The sequence below is a fragment of the Dama dama genome, chromosome 19, assembly GCF_033118175.1.
Source record: "Dama dama isolate Ldn47 chromosome 19, ASM3311817v1, whole genome shotgun sequence".
Taxonomy (NCBI): Eukaryota; Metazoa; Chordata; class Mammalia; order Artiodactyla; family Cervidae; genus Dama; species Dama dama.
In genome coordinates, this window is record NC_083699.1 from 80006682 (window position 1) to 80025504 (window position 18823).

At 43.5% G+C, this 18823-nt stretch overlaps 1 protein-coding gene across 3 annotated transcripts in view; it reads right to left on the reverse strand.

The window, feature by feature from the left end:
* CPNE4 (copine 4) overlaps window positions 1–18823 on the reverse strand; it is a 672215-nt gene that overhangs the window by 639639 nt on the left and 13753 nt on the right. The window contains exon 1 of one of the 3 annotated variants that reach the window (XM_061167589.1): window positions 13153–13390. The exons of 1 other annotated variant lie outside the window; for it this stretch is intronic. In XM_061167589.1, coding sequence (XP_061023572.1) covers window positions 13153–13181 — 29 coding nt within the window. In that variant the 5' untranslated portion in view covers window positions 13182–13390. Of the gene's footprint in view, window positions 1–8453; window positions 8566–13152; window positions 13391–18823 lie in introns of those variants that run through there. One more of the 3 variants, XM_061167591.1, reaches the window with a different exon arrangement.

Genomic DNA, 18823 nt, shown 5'->3' on the forward strand with positions numbered 1-18823 from the left:
AGCAAGCACCTTGCCTCAGTCATTTGTTCCCAGGGAGCAAGCATGTGGAGGCCATATCCCCTTCCACTCACAACTCAGACAGCAAGGATTAGGATGACCTTAACAGCCATGGGCTGCCTTTCTCTCCTTCTTTCAAGGAAAGCCATCCTCACTTTCTGCTCCCAGGTGGCAGGCCTGATGCTCACCCTCAGTGCTCTGTACCAGGCTGACAAGTCAGTAGGAATCAGGCGCCAGCAGATGCCTTATCCTGGCCTTGTACGAACCATCCTAATGCCATCTTTTTAGCATGTTTCCCAACAGGCAAGTGACTAAACTAAAATTCAACTAGTGTCCCTCTTCTCCATCCAAATTCACTAGAATCTGGGGAAGTACAAAGTTACTTGAATAAACAGAGCCACATAGGTCCTAACTGAAAAGACAAGGCTGCGGACACCTAGGAGCCATAGCAGGTGAGATGCTGAAAGTCGCCAGCACCAGCATGCTAACTGCAAGATGACATTCATCAGAAGACACCAGTAACTATCCAGGAAGAAGACAAGAGGAGAGTGATGTGGGGACTGGCTGACCCTAATTAAACTGGATTTCATGATGCAAATGATATTCCCTTCATCTCTGAATGGCATCTCTCCTTTCCTGTTCTCAACACTGCCTCCAAGTTCTAAATGACTTGAAAAAGGAAACAAGGAATAATCTATGGTGAGCAACCATTGAATTCTGTTCTGTGAGACAGAATAACAAGAAATACATAATCATTCTATATTTATATAAACATATAAAATGCATTTTTCTGGTTATAATAGATCTGAGAAAATTATGTTAATTTTTTAAAAGATATTTTGGTATAAAGTTTTTTTTAATTCCAAAAAGATTGGAAAATATAATAAAAGTAATCATTAGGCTCAGATACTATAGCTTTTAATATTTTGATATACTGATTTACAATATGGATATGTGTGTGTGTGTGTGTGTGTGTGTGTGTGTGTGTGTATAGAAGACAGAGTGACACAAACAACAATTATCAGAGAGACACAGCAATTTGGAATCATAATATATATAGTTTAATATTTTGTTAGGTTCACTTAGCATTTTGTGAAGGATTTTAACAATCTGTTGGAAAATATTTTTACACTGATGTTTAAAAAAGTTGAGAACTCCAGTTAAGGCATAATTTGAGATATTATCAAGAAAATAGAACAATTTCCTGAGCTAAAACATTTTTGACAGTTTAGAAGAAGTATCTTATCCTTTAAAAAAATTGCAGTTACTGGTATAGCCAACATACAAAAATTTAAAATAGCCAGAGTTGGACATGAGTCACTGTGGTTAAACATATGGAATTGAAATTAGTATCATTTGCCAAATGGAACTGCAAATCCATGAAAGTATTCCGAAGAGATATCATAGTATTATAACTGCTACCTTTAACTTTTTCTATACTCAGTAGAGGGAATAAAACAAAGCATCAGTACCAGTGGACTAGAGTCTTCAAGATCAATTACATCTAACTTTCCTCTTCTGTGCAGAGGGCAGAATTCCTCCTCTCCACTTTCTTTGCTGTCTAGGGGCATACAACTAATTTCAGCTTGATAGGATGTGACCAGTATGATGTATTTCTCTTCAATGACCAGGGCAGGACAGTCCCAGCACCCAGCTGTCCCACTGGGGTGACTATGAAAGGGCTTTATGTGGAAATGCAGAGCCAAAGGTCAAGGCACATCTTACACCACTGATGATGGGGGACAGGGACCCTAGAAAGCTGCTCCAAGATACCAATCTGCTGTGGTTATTTGTCAAGTTAGCACAACCTGTTATTATCCTGACTAACACAGTCACACACACACACAAAAAGAACATTCCATTCCTGTCATACATACATATGAGCTGTAAGCCACTATGCTTCAGAGAAGGAAGGAAGGTACAAAGAATACATGAGTATAAAGACAGAGTGCTTCTAACACCTGTACCACTCTAGGGAATCATCTGCCCCTGAGCTTCAGCTCCATTACTTGTCAAATACGGAAAAACAGTGCCTTCCTCATCAGGAAAATACAACACCTAGCATAGCGTCTAACATAGCAACTACTCATTAAATACCCATTATTGTTTTTATTTACCTAGAGTAGATATTAGTTAAAACAGAAATGCTCCTCCTTCTATTTAAGAAAACTCCCTCCCTGAGTGCAAAAATAAACATTACTACAGAAAGGGCATGAGCAGTCCAGAGACAAAAAGCTTGAACACACACCCTGGGCCCTGGGACTTCTGAGGACCTCAGTTTCATCAACAGTAAAATTGAGACAATAATATCTCATTGTCAGGACCCTTGAAAGAAATTAAGGAAATCAAGTGCATAACTCAGAAATATAATTCTCTTTCTCACCACTCCCCTTCTTTCTCTAAGATAACCAAACTAAAGAGGTAAAGCCTGTCTACAACTGTAAGTAGATTATCTCTAAGAATCCTACAGCTTCTGGAATTTGAAGAACAGTATAAGAAGCTGGATGTTTCCAAAGCAGGCAGACTACATTCCCCTTCAAAAGCCATGCAATTTCTAACCCTCCATTTCCTGAAATTTTAAAATTGCATTCACTGTTATCTACAACTCTACTTAACCTGCCATAAAGTTTTCTTTCACCTAAGAACTGCAATTCTCTAGACTGAACGGATACATTATGAATCTGATGAGAAATAAACTGCGTTTTAAGAGCAACTAGCAATCAGGTGCAGTCAGTCGACCCCCTACTCCTGCCAGTTTCCAGGATCACACAGGAGCATGAGGTGCTGAGACTTCAGAGGGCAGTGCGGGGAAGGTCCTGTGAGCTCACAGTCCTGACAGGACACCAACATGGCAGTGCATGATCTAGCTTATTGCTGAGTCAGGAATGGAGACAGGCTAAACTTTTTTATAAAAGAAACAGCACATCTGAGCTGGACGTCATCTCCTGGCCAAGGGGCTGAGTGTCCACTGCAATAACACTGGACATGATAATACTCATCTGGTCCAGTGCTGTTATCTTTTTTATTATTAATTTTGTTAATAATACATATGGTGTATTTACCACCTCTACTAGATGGGTTTTTATGGGGTCTGGGATCCATGCTTCCCTTAAGGAGAGGATGGAGTGCTTAGAGTGTGATGTGATCACGGTGGAGAAAACAGGGCAAGGGTCTCACTAAGCTTGTGACCTGGAGCCTGAAACCTGGAAAAGTAACCATTTCAGTGTCTCTCTGAAGTAGAGACACTGAAAGCACTCTAAGCACTCCATCCTCTCCTTAAGGGAAGCATGGATCCCAGACCCCATAAAAACCCATCTAGTAGAGGTGGTAAATACACCATATGTATTATTAATAAAATTAATAATAAAAAAGATAACAGCACTGGACCAGATGAGTCTCTTTTGACCTCAGAGACCCAAGCATTTTGTTCTAAAAGACAAGACCCAAACCATTAAGTTTCCTTTTAAGCTACTCTTTTCTCCTATTCTCCAAGCAGGAACTCTGGAGTTAAAGGGTCTGGCACACAGTACACACTTCATAAAGGTTCACAGTAATGAACACAAAACAGGAGCCTTTGGAGGCGTTAAGGGAAAAGTCAAGTTCCTGAAAGATCATGTTATTATTATTGAATGAGAGAATATTTTGAAATTGAATATATTCACATCCAGTCCCAAGAGTGAAATGAAGGAAGTATGAGATATAGTAACCTAATCATTGAAGAGATCCAACCAGTCCATCCTAAAGGAGATCAGTCCTGGGTGTTCATTGGGAGGACTGATGTTGAAGCTGAAACCCCAATACTTTGGCCACCTCATGCAAAGAATTGACTCATTGGAAAAGACCCTGATGCTGGGAGGGATTGGGGGCAGGAGGAGAAGGGGACGACAGAAGATGAGATGGCTGGATGGCATCATCGACTCGATGGACATGGGTTTGGGTGGACTCCGGGAGTTGGTGATGGACAGGGAGGCCTGGCATGCTGTGGTTTATGGAGTCGCAGAGAGTCAGACATGACTGAGCGACTGAACTGAATCTAAGAAATTCAGTTCTACCTTAGACTTGGTATCTTTTCCCTAACAATTCACAACAGGATATTGTGATAGAAACAACAACATCATTTATTGAGTGTCTTCTATGCTTTGTTAACTTCAAACACGTTATTGGTAACCTTCACAACAGTGCCATGGATGTCAGTATAATTATTCCTATTTTAAGGATAAGGAAACAGGCTCAGAGATCATAAGTAACTCGTCCATGGGTATATGCAGCAACTGACTTGACCTGGAATGTGAAACAGGCTCATCTGGCCTTAAGCCCCTCATCCTTCACATGGAGACAAGCGCATGTGTGCACATGGACATAAAGGTTCGGGCACGTGTACACCCACCTACAGCCAGGGTTCAGGACATGTATATAATCCCTGTGGACTAAGCTTTCAAAGATTTCTCCTGATAATTCTATTTAGCTCCAAAGATTTATGTTCTGAAAAAAAAAAAAAAAAAGACTATTTTAAAACTCATTTTCAGATCCCATGAGGATATCCCCAGGAAGCATGTTGGTGAAAATTCACAGCCATCACTTTCTGGCACATTAAACCCCTGACCTCGCTAAACTTTTACAGCTGGGACTATTAAACTGGGTGGCTGAGCAGCTCAGACACCCTGCTCTGAGACCAATGCCCCAGGCTGTTTATTGGCCTAGAAGTCTCCAAGTGACACCCCACCGTCAGAAGCCTGTGCAGACAGAAGGCAGTGGGTTCCTACTGGTGTGCCCTGACCCTTCCCTTAACAGACGCCTGCCTGGAGCCAAGATGAGGGCTGGTACTGAACCACTAGGCTGCTCTGCTCTAGGCCTTCCTCTGTGGCAGATGTCAAGGGCTGCAGGGAGTTTAATTAAAGGAGCAAAATGCAATGGCTTCAAGGCCTGCAAAGCCTTGGCCTGTGTGGAGTCAAGATCTCCGAGGAATCCCAACCCAGCTGCTCCTGGGGAGAGGGGAGTCCCTTCCAAAAGCTTCCAGAGCTCACACAGCCTGTCTCCTTTCCTCCATGCATGTTAGATGCCCAGCATGGTTTTCAGAGGCTGAGTTGATGCCATATGTTCACACCACTGAAGCGTTTTACTGCCAGAGCAGAGGCACTTAGCACAAGGAAGAACACACTGTTTTCATAGCTCGTTGTCTCTTAATACTTCCCCTAGGAGGCTCCAGGCTCAAAGAGAGAGTGTCTGGACAAGATGCCAGCAAGGTAAAGTGTTCCCAGTGACACAGTTCAGGATGTCAGCCAAGCAGGAAGAAGGGCTCAAGCCCTGAAGGGTAGAATTTTGGTGTAAAAGGAGAAAAAAGGTAGACAATAAAAGAATTACATATGAGAGATTTTTTTTTTCATTATTGACAAATTAACATGTCAGTGATTCTCACTGGACCAAGATCAGCTTTGTCTCCCAGGGAATACTGAACAAAGTCTGGAGACATCCTGGGTTGTCACAAGTGGGTGGAGACGAGGATGCTACTGGTACCTACTGGGTGGAGAGTAGGGATGCTGCTAAATTTCCCACAGTGCACCGCAAAGTCCCCCCACCCAAAGAATCCTCTGCCCCAGTGTTAGAGGTGCTGTTAAGGACCCCTGAGTTCTGTTAACTCTGCACAGGTAAGAAAGCTCCCCCTGCTCCTGCAACCTCATTGCACTAGCAATTCCATTAGCCACATTCAAGCCCATGTGGACTGGCATCGGGACACAGCATTTAAAAGCAGTATCATCCAGGTGGAAGGTCTGGGTTGGAATTTCAGCTGCAGAACTTTCTAGCCCTATAGCTTTGGGCAGATGATCTAATTCCAGTGAGCCATGGTTGTCTCTTCTGCCAAATGTAGAGAGAACTGGCCACAGCTAGCCGTGTGAGGTTTAAATTACATGAGATAATAGGAAATCATTTAGCAACAGGTCCACATCCATCATTATCAACACCCAACAAAGTAGGGACAACACAGAAGAAAACAAGGTTTTTAAGAAAAATACATTCATCCGCTGATGGACATCTAGGTTGCTTCCATGTCCTGGCTATTATAAACAGTGCCGCGATGAACATTGGGGTACACATGTCTCTTTCAATTCTGGTTTCCTCAGTGTTTATGCCCAGCAGTGGGATTGCTGGGTCATATGGCAGTTCTATATTTGAATCAGTTCTAATGAGGTGGATGAAACTGAGCCTATTATACCCATACATATGGAATTTAGAAAGATGGTAACGATAACCCTGTATGCGAGACAGCAAAAGAGACACACAGATGTATTGAACAGTCTTTTGGACTCTGTGGGAGAAGGTGAGGGCGGGATGATGTGGGAGAATGGCACTGAAACATGTACATTATCATATGTGAAACGAACCGCCAGTCCAGGTTCGATGCGTGAAACAGGGTGCTCAGGGCTGGTGCACTGGGATGACCCAGAGGGATGGGATGGGCAGGGAGGTGGGAGGGGGGTTCAGGATGGGGACACATGTACACCCGTGGCGGATTCAAGTCAATGTATGGCAAAACCAATACAATATTGTAAAGTAAAATAAATAAACAGATAAATTTTTTTAAAAAGGAAAATACACCAAACACTTTAGTAATCTAAAGGAACTGGAGTGTGGGTTTGACAAGATCTCAGGAAGCTCAGAGATGCCTCTTCCCTAGAGGGTCTGAGGCCTCAGTGAGCCTCACCTCTGCGTATTTACACCCACAGGGTGCCTTGTTCCCCTCCCTAAGACTGTCCCTTCGCTCAGCCCAGGCATCTCGTCACTCTGGCGTCCAGATCTCTGCTGTCAGACTCCAGCCATGGTCTGGTCAGGGAGAGAAGACGCTTGGGCACATGCTGCTGTTCTCCCTGCACAGGGAGCCAGAGGGGCTCCAGCTTTTCTCCTGCTCTGATGTTGAGAAGAGCAGTCCAGGCTTAGCCATATCTGCCCTTGGTCTGACACTCGAAGCCAGTATTTGCCTTGACCCTGTCACGTCCAGTCTCCAGAGCAACCCAACAGCCCTTCTCTTCTCAAGCCCTTGGATTTCCTGGTGCACAGCTTTTCCTGCTGGTTTCAAAGGCACTCCAGGCAGGGAAGCACCACAGAGCATGAAGGGAACTTCACCAGCCACACAGACTCCTCAAAAGGACTACAAATCAAACAGTTAAGAGATGCCTTAGAAGCCATCTAGCTCAGTTTCCCCAAGCAGGCAACACCGAAGCTCAGAGAGGGAAAGGAACAGGACCCAGGACTGCTGCCAGTCCACAGGATGCCTTGTGTAAGTTGGAAATGGTGGCCATCAGGATGGAGGCAGTCCTGGGCCACAGTGAACAGCCAGCAACCAGCAGAGATCCCAGGCCAGCAGAGAGTCCTGTGAAGAAGCTCTGGGAAGGGGTTGTCACAGAGCTGAGATCAGACTGACAAGCTCTTAGTAGAGATGGAGTCAGTAATATACGGAAAATGAGTGGCTCCTAAGCCGCTGCTCTCCTTGCAAAGCAAGATTCGTGGGTCAACAGGACTGGATTTCATACTCTGTCTTCTTGTGACCCTTTCAATGACAGAAAGGGGAAAGGCAGACACTTGGAGTGGTGTGGCTTCCTCAGGGATACTTCACACAGCATTTTCAAAGGAGTGAGGGGGCTCTGGTAGCTGGAAATACAGGAATCTCATTACCCAGTTCTGAGTCAACACAGAAATGTAAGGTCAAATCTCAAAGGGCAGTTTTGTTTGGAGACTGGAACCGGCCATCACAGCAGAGCTGCAGGGAGACAGGGAATCGTGTCACAGACCCAGTACATTTCCCTTCACTGGAGGATTTCATGTGACTCCTGTGATGAGAAAAACATACGATCGGGGCAACTTCCGGTGGAATTTGATAAGTTGTTACATACCACAGCAGAAGCCTGTATCCAAACAGTTCAGCTTCTACTTCATCTCCTTGATTCTACAGGCAACTTTCTTACTCTCATCTTATACTTTCTTGTCCTGAATTTCCCTACAGTTGAGCAGTTGTGATCTCTGCCTCCCCATGTGGCCTTGGGAGGACTCCCCCTCTCTCTACATCTAATCTTTAGGTCGAGGATCAGCAGGTTGGACAGGACTTTTTCTAGGTATTGTGGACCATATGGCCTCTCCCAAGTACTACTTAATGCTGCATTTGTAGCACAAAAGCAGTCATAGGTAATATGTGAATTCATGGCTGTGGCTGCGCCTCAATAAAGCTTTATGTATAAAGACTGGTGGCAGACTAGATTGGGCTCCTTGGTTAGTTTGCTGACCTCTGCTTGAGGCAGTGCTGAGCATAGAGTGGGCAGAACCTGAGCCCCAGTTCACTGACAGGAGCCAGGAAAGCCACCAAGAGTTGACGCTACCAGCCAAACAGAAGTTAGTATCCAAAATGGCAATGGTGTGAAATCCTTCCCTGAAAAGACTGGCATCACACAATAAGAGGAGGGACTTACTAGAACATGGAGGCTTCATTCTAAGAGATGCATCTTCTAGGCATTATGAGATTGATAAATTCATACAAGAGTCCACAAAACAGACTGGTCTTCCCTCTGCATTTTCCCAGGATACCAAAGGGGCACAATCAAAAAGATGACCTTGAAAACAGTAGCATATTTAAGAATTCACATGTATTCTATTTCTTTGGCCAGTTACACGTAGTTATTCCTATGTAACCACGTGCTTTTTATTTTTTTTCCTAAAGAGTGAATGAAACCCAGACAGGATTTCTCAGAAGCTAAGATCTGGAAAAAGTAACATGATTAGAGGGCTTAGCTCTTTTGAAAAATAAGGACCCTCTGCTCCATCCATGCTAGATCGCACAGGCAAGGCCAGCAATCCACCCTCAGACATAAAAGTGATCCTTTGCTAGACACACAAGGTCATAAGACCAACTTCCAACACATCAGCATCTGAATTTTAGAAGTCTCAGAAGAAGAAGAAAAAGAGAAAGGGTCTGAGAAAATATATGAAGAGATTACAGTTGAAAACTTCCCAACCATGGGAAAGGAAACTGTCACCCAAGTCACGGAAGGACAGGGAGCCCCAGGCAGGATAGATGCAAGGAGAAACACACCAAGACACACAGTAATCAAATGAACAAAAATTAAATACAAAGAAAAAATATTAAAAGCAACAAGGGAAAAGCAACAAATAACATACAAGGGAAACCCCATAAGATTATCTGCTGATTTTTCAGCAGAAACTGTAGGTCAGAAGGGAGTGGCAAGATATATTTAAAGCGATGAAAGGGAAAAACCTATAACCAAGATCACTCTACCCAGCAAGGCTCTCATTCAAATTTGACAGAGAAATCAAAAGCTTTACAGACAAGTGAAAATTAAGAGAATTCAGCTCCACTAGACCAGCTTTATAAGACCAACTTCCTTCTCCATGACTGAAAAATGTCCAGTTTCCCAGATTACAGCATAATCCATCCAGGGCAGGGATGGTATTTATATTCTTTCCCAGCATCCATACAGGTTAGAGTAATAATCATCACTAATATCTGAGGAGCCGCTATTCCATGCCAGGCACGATCACAGTGCTTTTCCCTTCTCATTTAAGAACCTCACAACCCATGTCTTGGGATTTATTATCATTATTATTCCAGGGCTTCCCTGGTGACTCAGTGGTAAAGAACCTGCCTGCTGATGCAGGAGAGCCAGATTTGATCCCTGGGTCGGGAAGATCTTCTGGCATAGGAAATGGCAACCCATTCCAGTATTCTTGCCTGGCGAATCCCATGGACAGAGGAGCCTGGGAGGCTAAGTCGTTAGGGTTGCAAAGAATCAGATACAACTGAGTGACTAAGCACTCACACATCATTATTATTCCATGTTCACAGATAATGAAACTGAGGCCCAGAGAAATTGCATAACTTGCCCCAAACCATGCGCTACTAAGTGTGGAGTCCAGATATGGGCCCAGGTATTGCAGCTCCAGAGCCAGTGCCCTTCTGCTCTATTTATACCATAGCTTCCGAACAATGCAACAGCACAGGTGATCAGCACATGTTTGGGGTAGATGACAGTAGTGACTCTGAGAGAAGGAGAGCAAAGGAAGAGATCTGGATTGAAGCTAAACCAAACTGTGCCATGAGCTCACTCTGCACACTCTCCTGGGTGGGGAACCCAGGACTATCTTGAGGGCTCTGCACCCAAACTCAGCTCTAAGAGGGTGGCTGCTACTGGAGGAGCTGAAAGAAGGCCTGTCTGCAGCTCATAAAGAAGATCTTTCTTCAGCCACCTCCCAGGCCCTGGATATGTGCCTACAACTGCGAACAGTGCTCTCTCTCTGACCCTCCGAGAGCCTTCCCTGAGGCAACAGAGCACAGAAAATGGCCAGGGTAGTCCCTGCCTCCTCTCCACACCTCCCCAAGATCCTAGTGGAGTACAGGGGCCAGGCATTTCTCAGAGACTGGGGTGAGAATGAGGGGCAGCTGAGAAGGAGAGGTGGGAGGAGGCACCATCAAGCTGGGCTACAAATGATAGCTTTGTTCATTAGACCATTTGCTTTCTCCTTCCTCAATACCCAAATGATTTTGATTTTTCTTTCCTTTTTCTTTCTTTTTTACTTAAAATATTTTTGATTCAGAAGCTATTTTAATCTCTTCTTTTGTCTAACACTGGCTTCGGGAACAGGAAATACAGTCTAATTACAGTTTTGACTGCATCCCATGGTATATGAGAAGACTGCACTTCTAGTATCTTTTAATATATTGTGTACTTGGCTTCTTTCACAAAAACAGTTATTTAATAGTTTTCAAGCAACTGAATAGCTTTTGATTAGCTTAGCACTCTACACCTCCAAAGTCATTATATGGTGTTATGAGAATGTCATGGGCAAGAAGTCTGATTGCTTTTTTTAACTGATAGTATTTTTCAAACAGACCCTAAATATCCTAGCAAAAGATCTTTGTATTCTTGAGAAATATTTATCCTCCAATTTAAAATTTTTTCTGAAACATGTTGTTAAATCACTCCTAATTAAATGTGGCACAAAGCTGTTTCCTTTATTCTGCTGAAAACTATTTATCATTGCTTTCTTTGTCCTACATATTTTGATAACAGGCTGCACAGATTCTGTACATGTAATTATTTCTAACAGTCAGAGAACCTATACTCAGATCCTGGTTTGTCTTTAAATCTGTTGCATCGTATTGGCAGAAATCACTTCACATTCCTGGACCTACGTTTTCCTTTTTGCATAACATGGGGAGCTGAATTAAAACTTTCAAAATTGTCCTCTGACAATAGCATTCTAGGACAGCTTTCAGTTAGGCTTACATTTACCACCAGGGTCATCATCCCCCTTCCCTTCTGCTCCAAAGTAACCTTTTAAACCAGATTATGAAAGAAGAGAAGATCAACTAGATCCTGAGAATCACCACACTATTCTTGAAAGGAAAAAGAATTTTCTTCACGCACACACACACACACACAACACATGACATATATAATGCCTGAATGTGAACTTTTCAATAATTAAATGTAATGGACCAATCAGAAAATTTCAATTCTGGACAACTAGCAAGTATTCTGTAAAGGAATTATTTCTTTTACTTAGGGGCAAATATCAAAAGCTCATATGCCTAGGAGAATCCCAGCAACCCTCTATCTCCCCAGCAATGTTGCCAAAGAGGCTAAGCCTTGGAAAGGATCCAATGGAACAATCAAAGAGAAATTCGAGACTCAGAGGGATTAAACTTAGAATCTTCAACTTTCACAGCCCAGGTGTTACCACAGTATATTAGTCAGATTTGACTCAAGTCACTGCTAGGAAAGACCCAGACACCAGGCTAGGTACAAAGCTCATCAGGCATCTTAAAAAATCAACTATTTTTTCAAGGACTCAAGATGCTGGAACAAAAGAATATAGATTGGCTTCAGCTTATAATACCTATCTACTATGAAAACTTACAAGAACAATGGCTAAATGTACATAAAATGTGCAAGAAAAATGAGAGTGTTTCCTAGATTGGACTCAATCACACTGGACAAGTCACATAAAGAATGCCAATCCAAAGCCTTGACTTCAGGTGCTCTGAGACCTCCAGCATATTAAATCATGAGTGCTAAAAGCAGTGCTCTGGTCCCCAAGGGCTGATAAAAAAAAATTACTATTGGAATTTCAACCACTAAGCTGGGAAAGATGGTTCAATGCCCTCTCTTCAGTTTAAATATCTCCCCCCAAGTAGCTCCTTACATGTAGCAGAAAATGACCAGTCTGCTGATCAGGGCAGGAGCTAAGACACGCCAGGTGCTTCCCCTGAGCACATCAACAGCTGAATTTAAGATGTGGGAAAAGATACAGACTGGAGACAAGATAGCCATGACCAGGAGAGAAAAAGAGGTTCCCTGGACTGGAAAGTTCCCTTGGAAAATGTAGGAGACCAAAGAAAGAGACCAACACCACTAAGATTTTACCCACGTCATTCCCCTTTCCTGGACTGAAATTCTCTTTCTTTTCCAAATATGAAAACCCTATTTGGAACCCCAGTTTACACTCTTTCTCTCTAAAACTTTCCCAAACCCACCTATTCCACAAAAACTACTCAATTCTCCTAACTCAAACATGTCTCGTTTCACTCATTTAAGAATAATGCTCATTCTGTCTTCTGGCATGTCACCTTCTTGTTTGAAGACATCATGTCATTATCCCACTATTATTTAGCTTTTCATATACTTGTACCTCAATTCCTAAATTTGATTTTAATCTTCCTTCCTGAAAGTGAAGTCCATAATCATTTTAGCTTTTTTTTCTCTAAAGACAGCTGTTCAATATATTGATGAAGGAAGGAGCAGGGGAAGGCAACACAGTACAAAAATGCTCCCTGGTAGGAAGAGCTGGACCCAGAAAGGGCACCAAAATTCCACTCCAGCTGAGAACCAGCAGACCCAGGCAGATGCCCGAACACATTTTTTTGAAAGGAGGGACGGAAAAGAAGAAAAGACTGAAAGAAAGAATATTGGGAAGAAAGAGAGGAGGGGAAAGAAAAATAGAGAAAGAAGAAGGAGAAAGAGAGGGAAGGAGGAGAGAAGGATGAAAGAAAGGAAGGAAAGAAAGATGGACAGAACGATGGAGGAAGGAGCAGGAGGAAGGAAGAAGGAGTGTGAAAAGGGGGGAGATAAAGGGATGGAGGACACATCTTACCCTTGAGCTTCCAGGTCCTCCATGTTCATTCTCCTTCCCTCTCTATTTCCAAAGTATCTCTTGGGACCTTACAAGGCACCCAGCACCTAGTTCCAGGCTGGCTGATGTACCTGCATAAAGATGTGTGGGAACCACATCCAAGGCCAATTAGCTTCACTGGTAAGCAGCCACTATCTCCTGTGAGCACAGCAGCCCTGGTCTAGGGAAGCAGGTCCCAGAAACGCTGTGTCTCATGACCCAGGGCTTGGAGCTCTGGAGGCTATCTGGGCAAAAGCCTGGGCGCTGCTGGCCCTCCACCAGGAATGCGGCAGGAGGCCTTCTCCTCTTATTTGTGGCAAGGCATCACATGATGCATTCAACTCACTAGCTTCCTGGGCAGCCCGTCAGGGATCAGGCCTCCTGGACTTCACAGAGTGGGGGCAGGGAGCGCCCCTGAGGACAATGACTGGCACGCAGCCATGCCTCCCTCACTGCCAACACCCAAGGCACTGCCCTCACCCCTCCTGCACCTGCTTCCTCCAAGCATCCCCAGGAGCTGAGGAGCCAGATGCTCAATGCAGACTGTGCCCCAGACAACACAATGCACAGCTATTTATGGTAATAACATGTCCCCAGTTCCACTGCTCCCTTTCCTCTAAAAGAAACGCTGCCATGTCACAGGTTTAATGTAGGTATTTTTTCAAAGAAATTTACCATGAAGAACACATCCACTGGAAAAACAACGAAGGGGTTCTTGATGGGAAAAGAGAAAGGTCTCAGCCTCAGGGAGGTCTGTAAACTCCTGAAACTGGATGCAGACTTTTGTGTACAAGTAAGTGTCTTCAGTTTTTAGGTGAGAGAATCTATGGCTTTCAGGAGATTCTCAAAGGAAACTGTGACCCAAACAAGAGGAAAACTACCGACATATACAAGGAGCTTATCAGTGAAGGGGAAAGGGTTTGGTTATTTGCCAAAAACAATAGAATTTCATGGAGATGCATTTCCTAGAACTAACCAATTTTGCTAAGATGACAACTGAATTTAATCCTAGTTTTTTAAGGAGTCTCCATACTGTCTTCTATAGTGGCTGAAGACATACTGATGGCTAATAAACACATGAAAAGATGCTCAACCTCACTCATTATTAGAGAAAGGCAAGACAACTGAATTTTAAAATAAGAGCTTTCTTCCCCTTCCATCCTTCACTCAGAGGTCTTCAGGCCTGTTTGTCTGTCCCCATGAGGCCTGCAGCAGATCTGCTGAGGATGGCAAGGGAAGGCCATCGAAATGTGTGCATGTGCTTGATTAAGTGCATGACTACTGGTTCATTACTGCTCTGGATGAAATTCCAAATGAGCAAACCTTGAAAATACTTTGCCTTCTGTCCATCCAATTGCACTCTCCAGAAATAAAAAGTGGCGGTTATGGTTTTAACATACCACATCATTGTCCTGAAACTTAAAATATACTAGAAGAATAACCATGGAGCTATGTGAAATAGTTAAGTAAGCTCTAACACAGCACTGCTGGGGTATGAAAAAGAATCAGGGCAATGTACTTGAGCAAGCACTGAAACACTAAATAATAGGAAAATCTGCTTTATCATTTTATTTTTAAAAAGCCATTAGCAGACACGACAGCTATTAATCACTTCTCACATATGGCATGGCTGTCACCTTTATGATTCATGTTTTTATCTTGAAAAGATAGTCCGTTATTACCTTTCCTTTTGCACATTCCTTAGGAGTTGTAAAATAAGAAAATAGGAGCTCTGAGATTCTGAGTGCCAGGATCAACATTTAAAAATAAAGCAAGCAAGAAAGTATGCAGTTTTAAATTATGTACAATTTTGTGAAGCTGAGTATTAGTATCTTCATTTCCAAGCTTTAGAAAGCATGCCATCCCTTCTACTGTAGGACTTTGCCTCAACTGCACATGAAATCTTCTAAGCCCTAAGTAGTAAGTATCAGAAATACTCAGATAACTGTTATTTCACATGAAAGACTTAAATAACTGGTTCAAAGTAATGGGCATGGTATTGCATCAGTATGTCATACAATATATCTGAAAAATAAATTTGATAAATAAAGGTAAATATACATTCACGGGAAACATGAAGATACACATATAAAGGAAGAAGGAGAGTTTGCAATTAGATACTTACTTTTAAAGACAACAGAAGCAACCAATATAAAACTAATGAGAATGTGCTTTAATTTTCTCACTTGACCTAATCATGCAATTTCCTGAACTGCAAATTTAACCACACTTCAGCAGATCAATCCCTCTACCTCCAGTCCTAAGATTAAAAAAATTTCAGAAGTTCTAAGAACTATGAGCTCTCAGAAATTAAAAATCTAGAATGAACAAATTCTGCTCCTCCAGCAGGACTAGGCAGTCTGTCACTGCAACATGCCTCCTAGCCATGAAGCTTAAAGGTATGAGAGTCAGAACACAGCACAAACTATACAGTGCTCCATGCTGGTCCTGTCCTTTCTGCCCTTCTCTTCCCAAAGGGTCCTGCACATGAACGCCAAGAGCCAGTGAGCAGGCCTCCCCTTCCTCAGCCCTGGGCTGCTCACATCCTGCTTGACCTTAGCCTTCAGACCTGCCACAGTGTGGGATGGGAGAAGGCAGGGCCACTCAGCTGAATCCCAGGGCTCTGAAGGCTGCAGCTCCTGAAAGGAAAACCCAGGCGCAGCCTGGATACAGATGCAAAGGCTGGGGCCTGCTTACATATCAGCAGAGGCAGCCTGTCACCCTCCCAAACGAATGAATGAATAAATGATGACCCCACAGTCAACCCTGTGGAGCTAAGCAGACGGGAACTCTGGCTATCTCCTTAGGAAAGGGGACCATAGGAACTCCAGGTCCTAAAGGAAGGAACAGAATAAACTTTAAATCAGTAGTCTGCTGCCAGATCACACGATGGAGCATGAGCCTTTCTCCCCCATAGCACAGCTCACGTTTCTCCCTAAGTGGAAGACTACTGCCATCACCTCTCCTTCCCTCCATCCCCCACCACATCATCCATCTACCACTCACCACCCTTCTGTGATTTGGGACATCTGGCACATACCCAAGGTCACACCACGAGCTGCAGAACACAAACAATGCTCCACAAAGCAACTCCAAACAGCCATTAAGCATAATTTGGATGCTCTCAACTCTTAACCCTCCTTGTTTCTCTCCATATAAGACACTCGATACATAGTAGCAGCAGATGGTCATGCTTTTTGACATTGCCTAATAACTCTGTCACCCTGCTTATTTAACTTATATGCAGAGTACATCATGAGAAACGCTGGGCTGGATGAAGCACAAGCTGGAAATCAAGATTGCCAGGAGAAATATCAATAACCTCAGATATGCAGATGACACGACCCTTACAGCAGAAAGTGAAGAGGAACTAAAAAGCCTCTTGATGAAAGTGAAAGAGGAGAGTGAAAAAGTTGGCTTAAAGCTTAACATTCAGAAAACTAAGATCATGACATCTGGTCCCATCACCTCATGGGAAATAGATGGGAAGAAAGTGGAAACAGTGTCAGACTTTATTTTTGGAGGCTCCAAAATCACTGCAGATGGTGACTTCAGCCATGAAATTAAAAGACGCTTACTCCTTGGAAGGAAAGTTATGACCAACCTAGATAGCATATTAAAAAGCAGAGACATTACTTTGCCAACAAAGGTCCATCTAGTCAAGGCTATGGTTTTTCCAGTGGTCACGTATGGATGTGAGATTTGGACTACAAAGAAAGCTGAGCGCCAAAAAATTGATGCTTTTGAACTGTGGTGTTGGAGAAGACTCTTGAGAGTCCCTTGGACTGCAAGGAGATACAACCAGTCCATCCTAAAGATCAGTCCTGGGTGTTCATAGGAAGGACCGATGCTGAATCTGAAACTCCAGTACTTTGGCCACCTCATGTGAAGAGTTGACTCATTGGAAAAGACCCTGATGCTGGGAGGGATTGGGGACAGGAAGAGAAGGGGACGACAGAGGATGAGATGGCTGAATAGCATCACCGACTCGATGGGCATGAGTTTGAGTGAACTCCGAGAGTTGGTGATGGACAGGGAGGCCTGGCGTGCTGCAGTCCATGGGGTCACAAAGAGTCAGACACAACTGAGCGACTGAACTGAACTGAATAACTCTGGTTCATGCTGAATGAACATGACTGATGAGGATTCAAGAGGCTGTAGCTGTCACTGCAGACTAGGGTGCAAAGCATAAATGTTCACCTCCTCTAATATTTTAAGATTCCTCCTAAGTAACCACATTGCATGCTATATGTTCAGTCACTTCAGTAGTGTCTGACTCTTTACAACCCTATGGACTGTAGCCCACCAGGGCTCCTCTGTCCATGGCATTCTCCCAACAAGAATACTGGAGTGGGGTGCCATTTCCTACTCCACGGGATCTTCTTGACCCAGGGATCAAACCCAAGTCTCTTAAGTCTCCTGCATTGGTAGGCAGGTTCTTCACCACTAGTGTCACCTGGGAAACCTAAGTAACCACACTGCACCTCCCTAAATAAATGCTGTGTCTTCTCCCCAACTTAGGGAAGACAATGTTCCCATGATGTCAGGTGGATTTCCATTATTCCATCCCCATAGATAATAACCCCATCCCTTCCTGCAACTGTTCGCTGGGCAGAAACTGAGGCTGACTGTTGGCAAGGCAGACACACAACAGACATGGAGGGTCAGTGAGCAGGTCTGGTTTCCCCTGAGCCCCATCCCTGGACAAGGAGGGCTGGTGAGGAGCAGAGGCCCAGCTACCTTTCATGGTTGTGCCTGCTTTATTTTTATCTTTTTATTTTTTGGCCACATGGCTTGCAGGATCTTAGTTCCCCAACCAAGGGTTAAACTCATGCCCTTGGTAGTCCTAATCATTGGACAGAGAGGCAATTCCTTGTGCTTGCTTTAGAAAATAGGGGTTCTAGAAAATGGACCTAACAATCTGCAAAGCCAACAGGGTTCATCACTGAGAACTGCTCACATGAGCCCATGGACTCAGAAACAGAATTCTGGGCAAGAACCTCATGATTTACAAACAGCAAAAGAAACTTAGCTAAAAGGATTCCCAGGAGATGGCCCCTCAGGGGATGTAACGGAGTCTCCCATTTGATGTGACGGTAAAAAGGAGATTCAACTTGCCTCATGTCTTGGATCTTCCTACAATTGCCTCTTTCCAGGAAAATATTTCCTCTAAAATGTTACAGTCACCAGGCAAAACAGGCCCTCTGCAGAAATGCCATGTGAAGGACTCCATGTTACCTCAGGTTGACCAACAGAGATGCTTGGTGTCAAAATTCAGCCTTTAAGGAAGATGATGAATGATTATCCAGCATCACTCATTTTTCTCATTTACTTTGATTTATCTGTGGAATGTGCATGTGTGACACAAAATACCTGGATAAACATTTTAAAAGTTTGCCCATGAACCAGTGATCCATATGTTTGGTGTCAAGAAGACCACACAGTCAGATGACTGGAGGTTTCTCTTTCCTGCTTCTCATCCTAGGGTCTACTACATTTAAATAACTGCACAGGTCTTGCTGGAGAAGCCCCCTTCCCCTGCTGCTGGTTCATTGGTTTCTATAAAAATAAAAGGAGATCTGATCTCATTGATCATCCACCAAGAATTGCATTGAGTTATGGCAGCCCTGATTTGGTGGTTTTACTCAGTAAA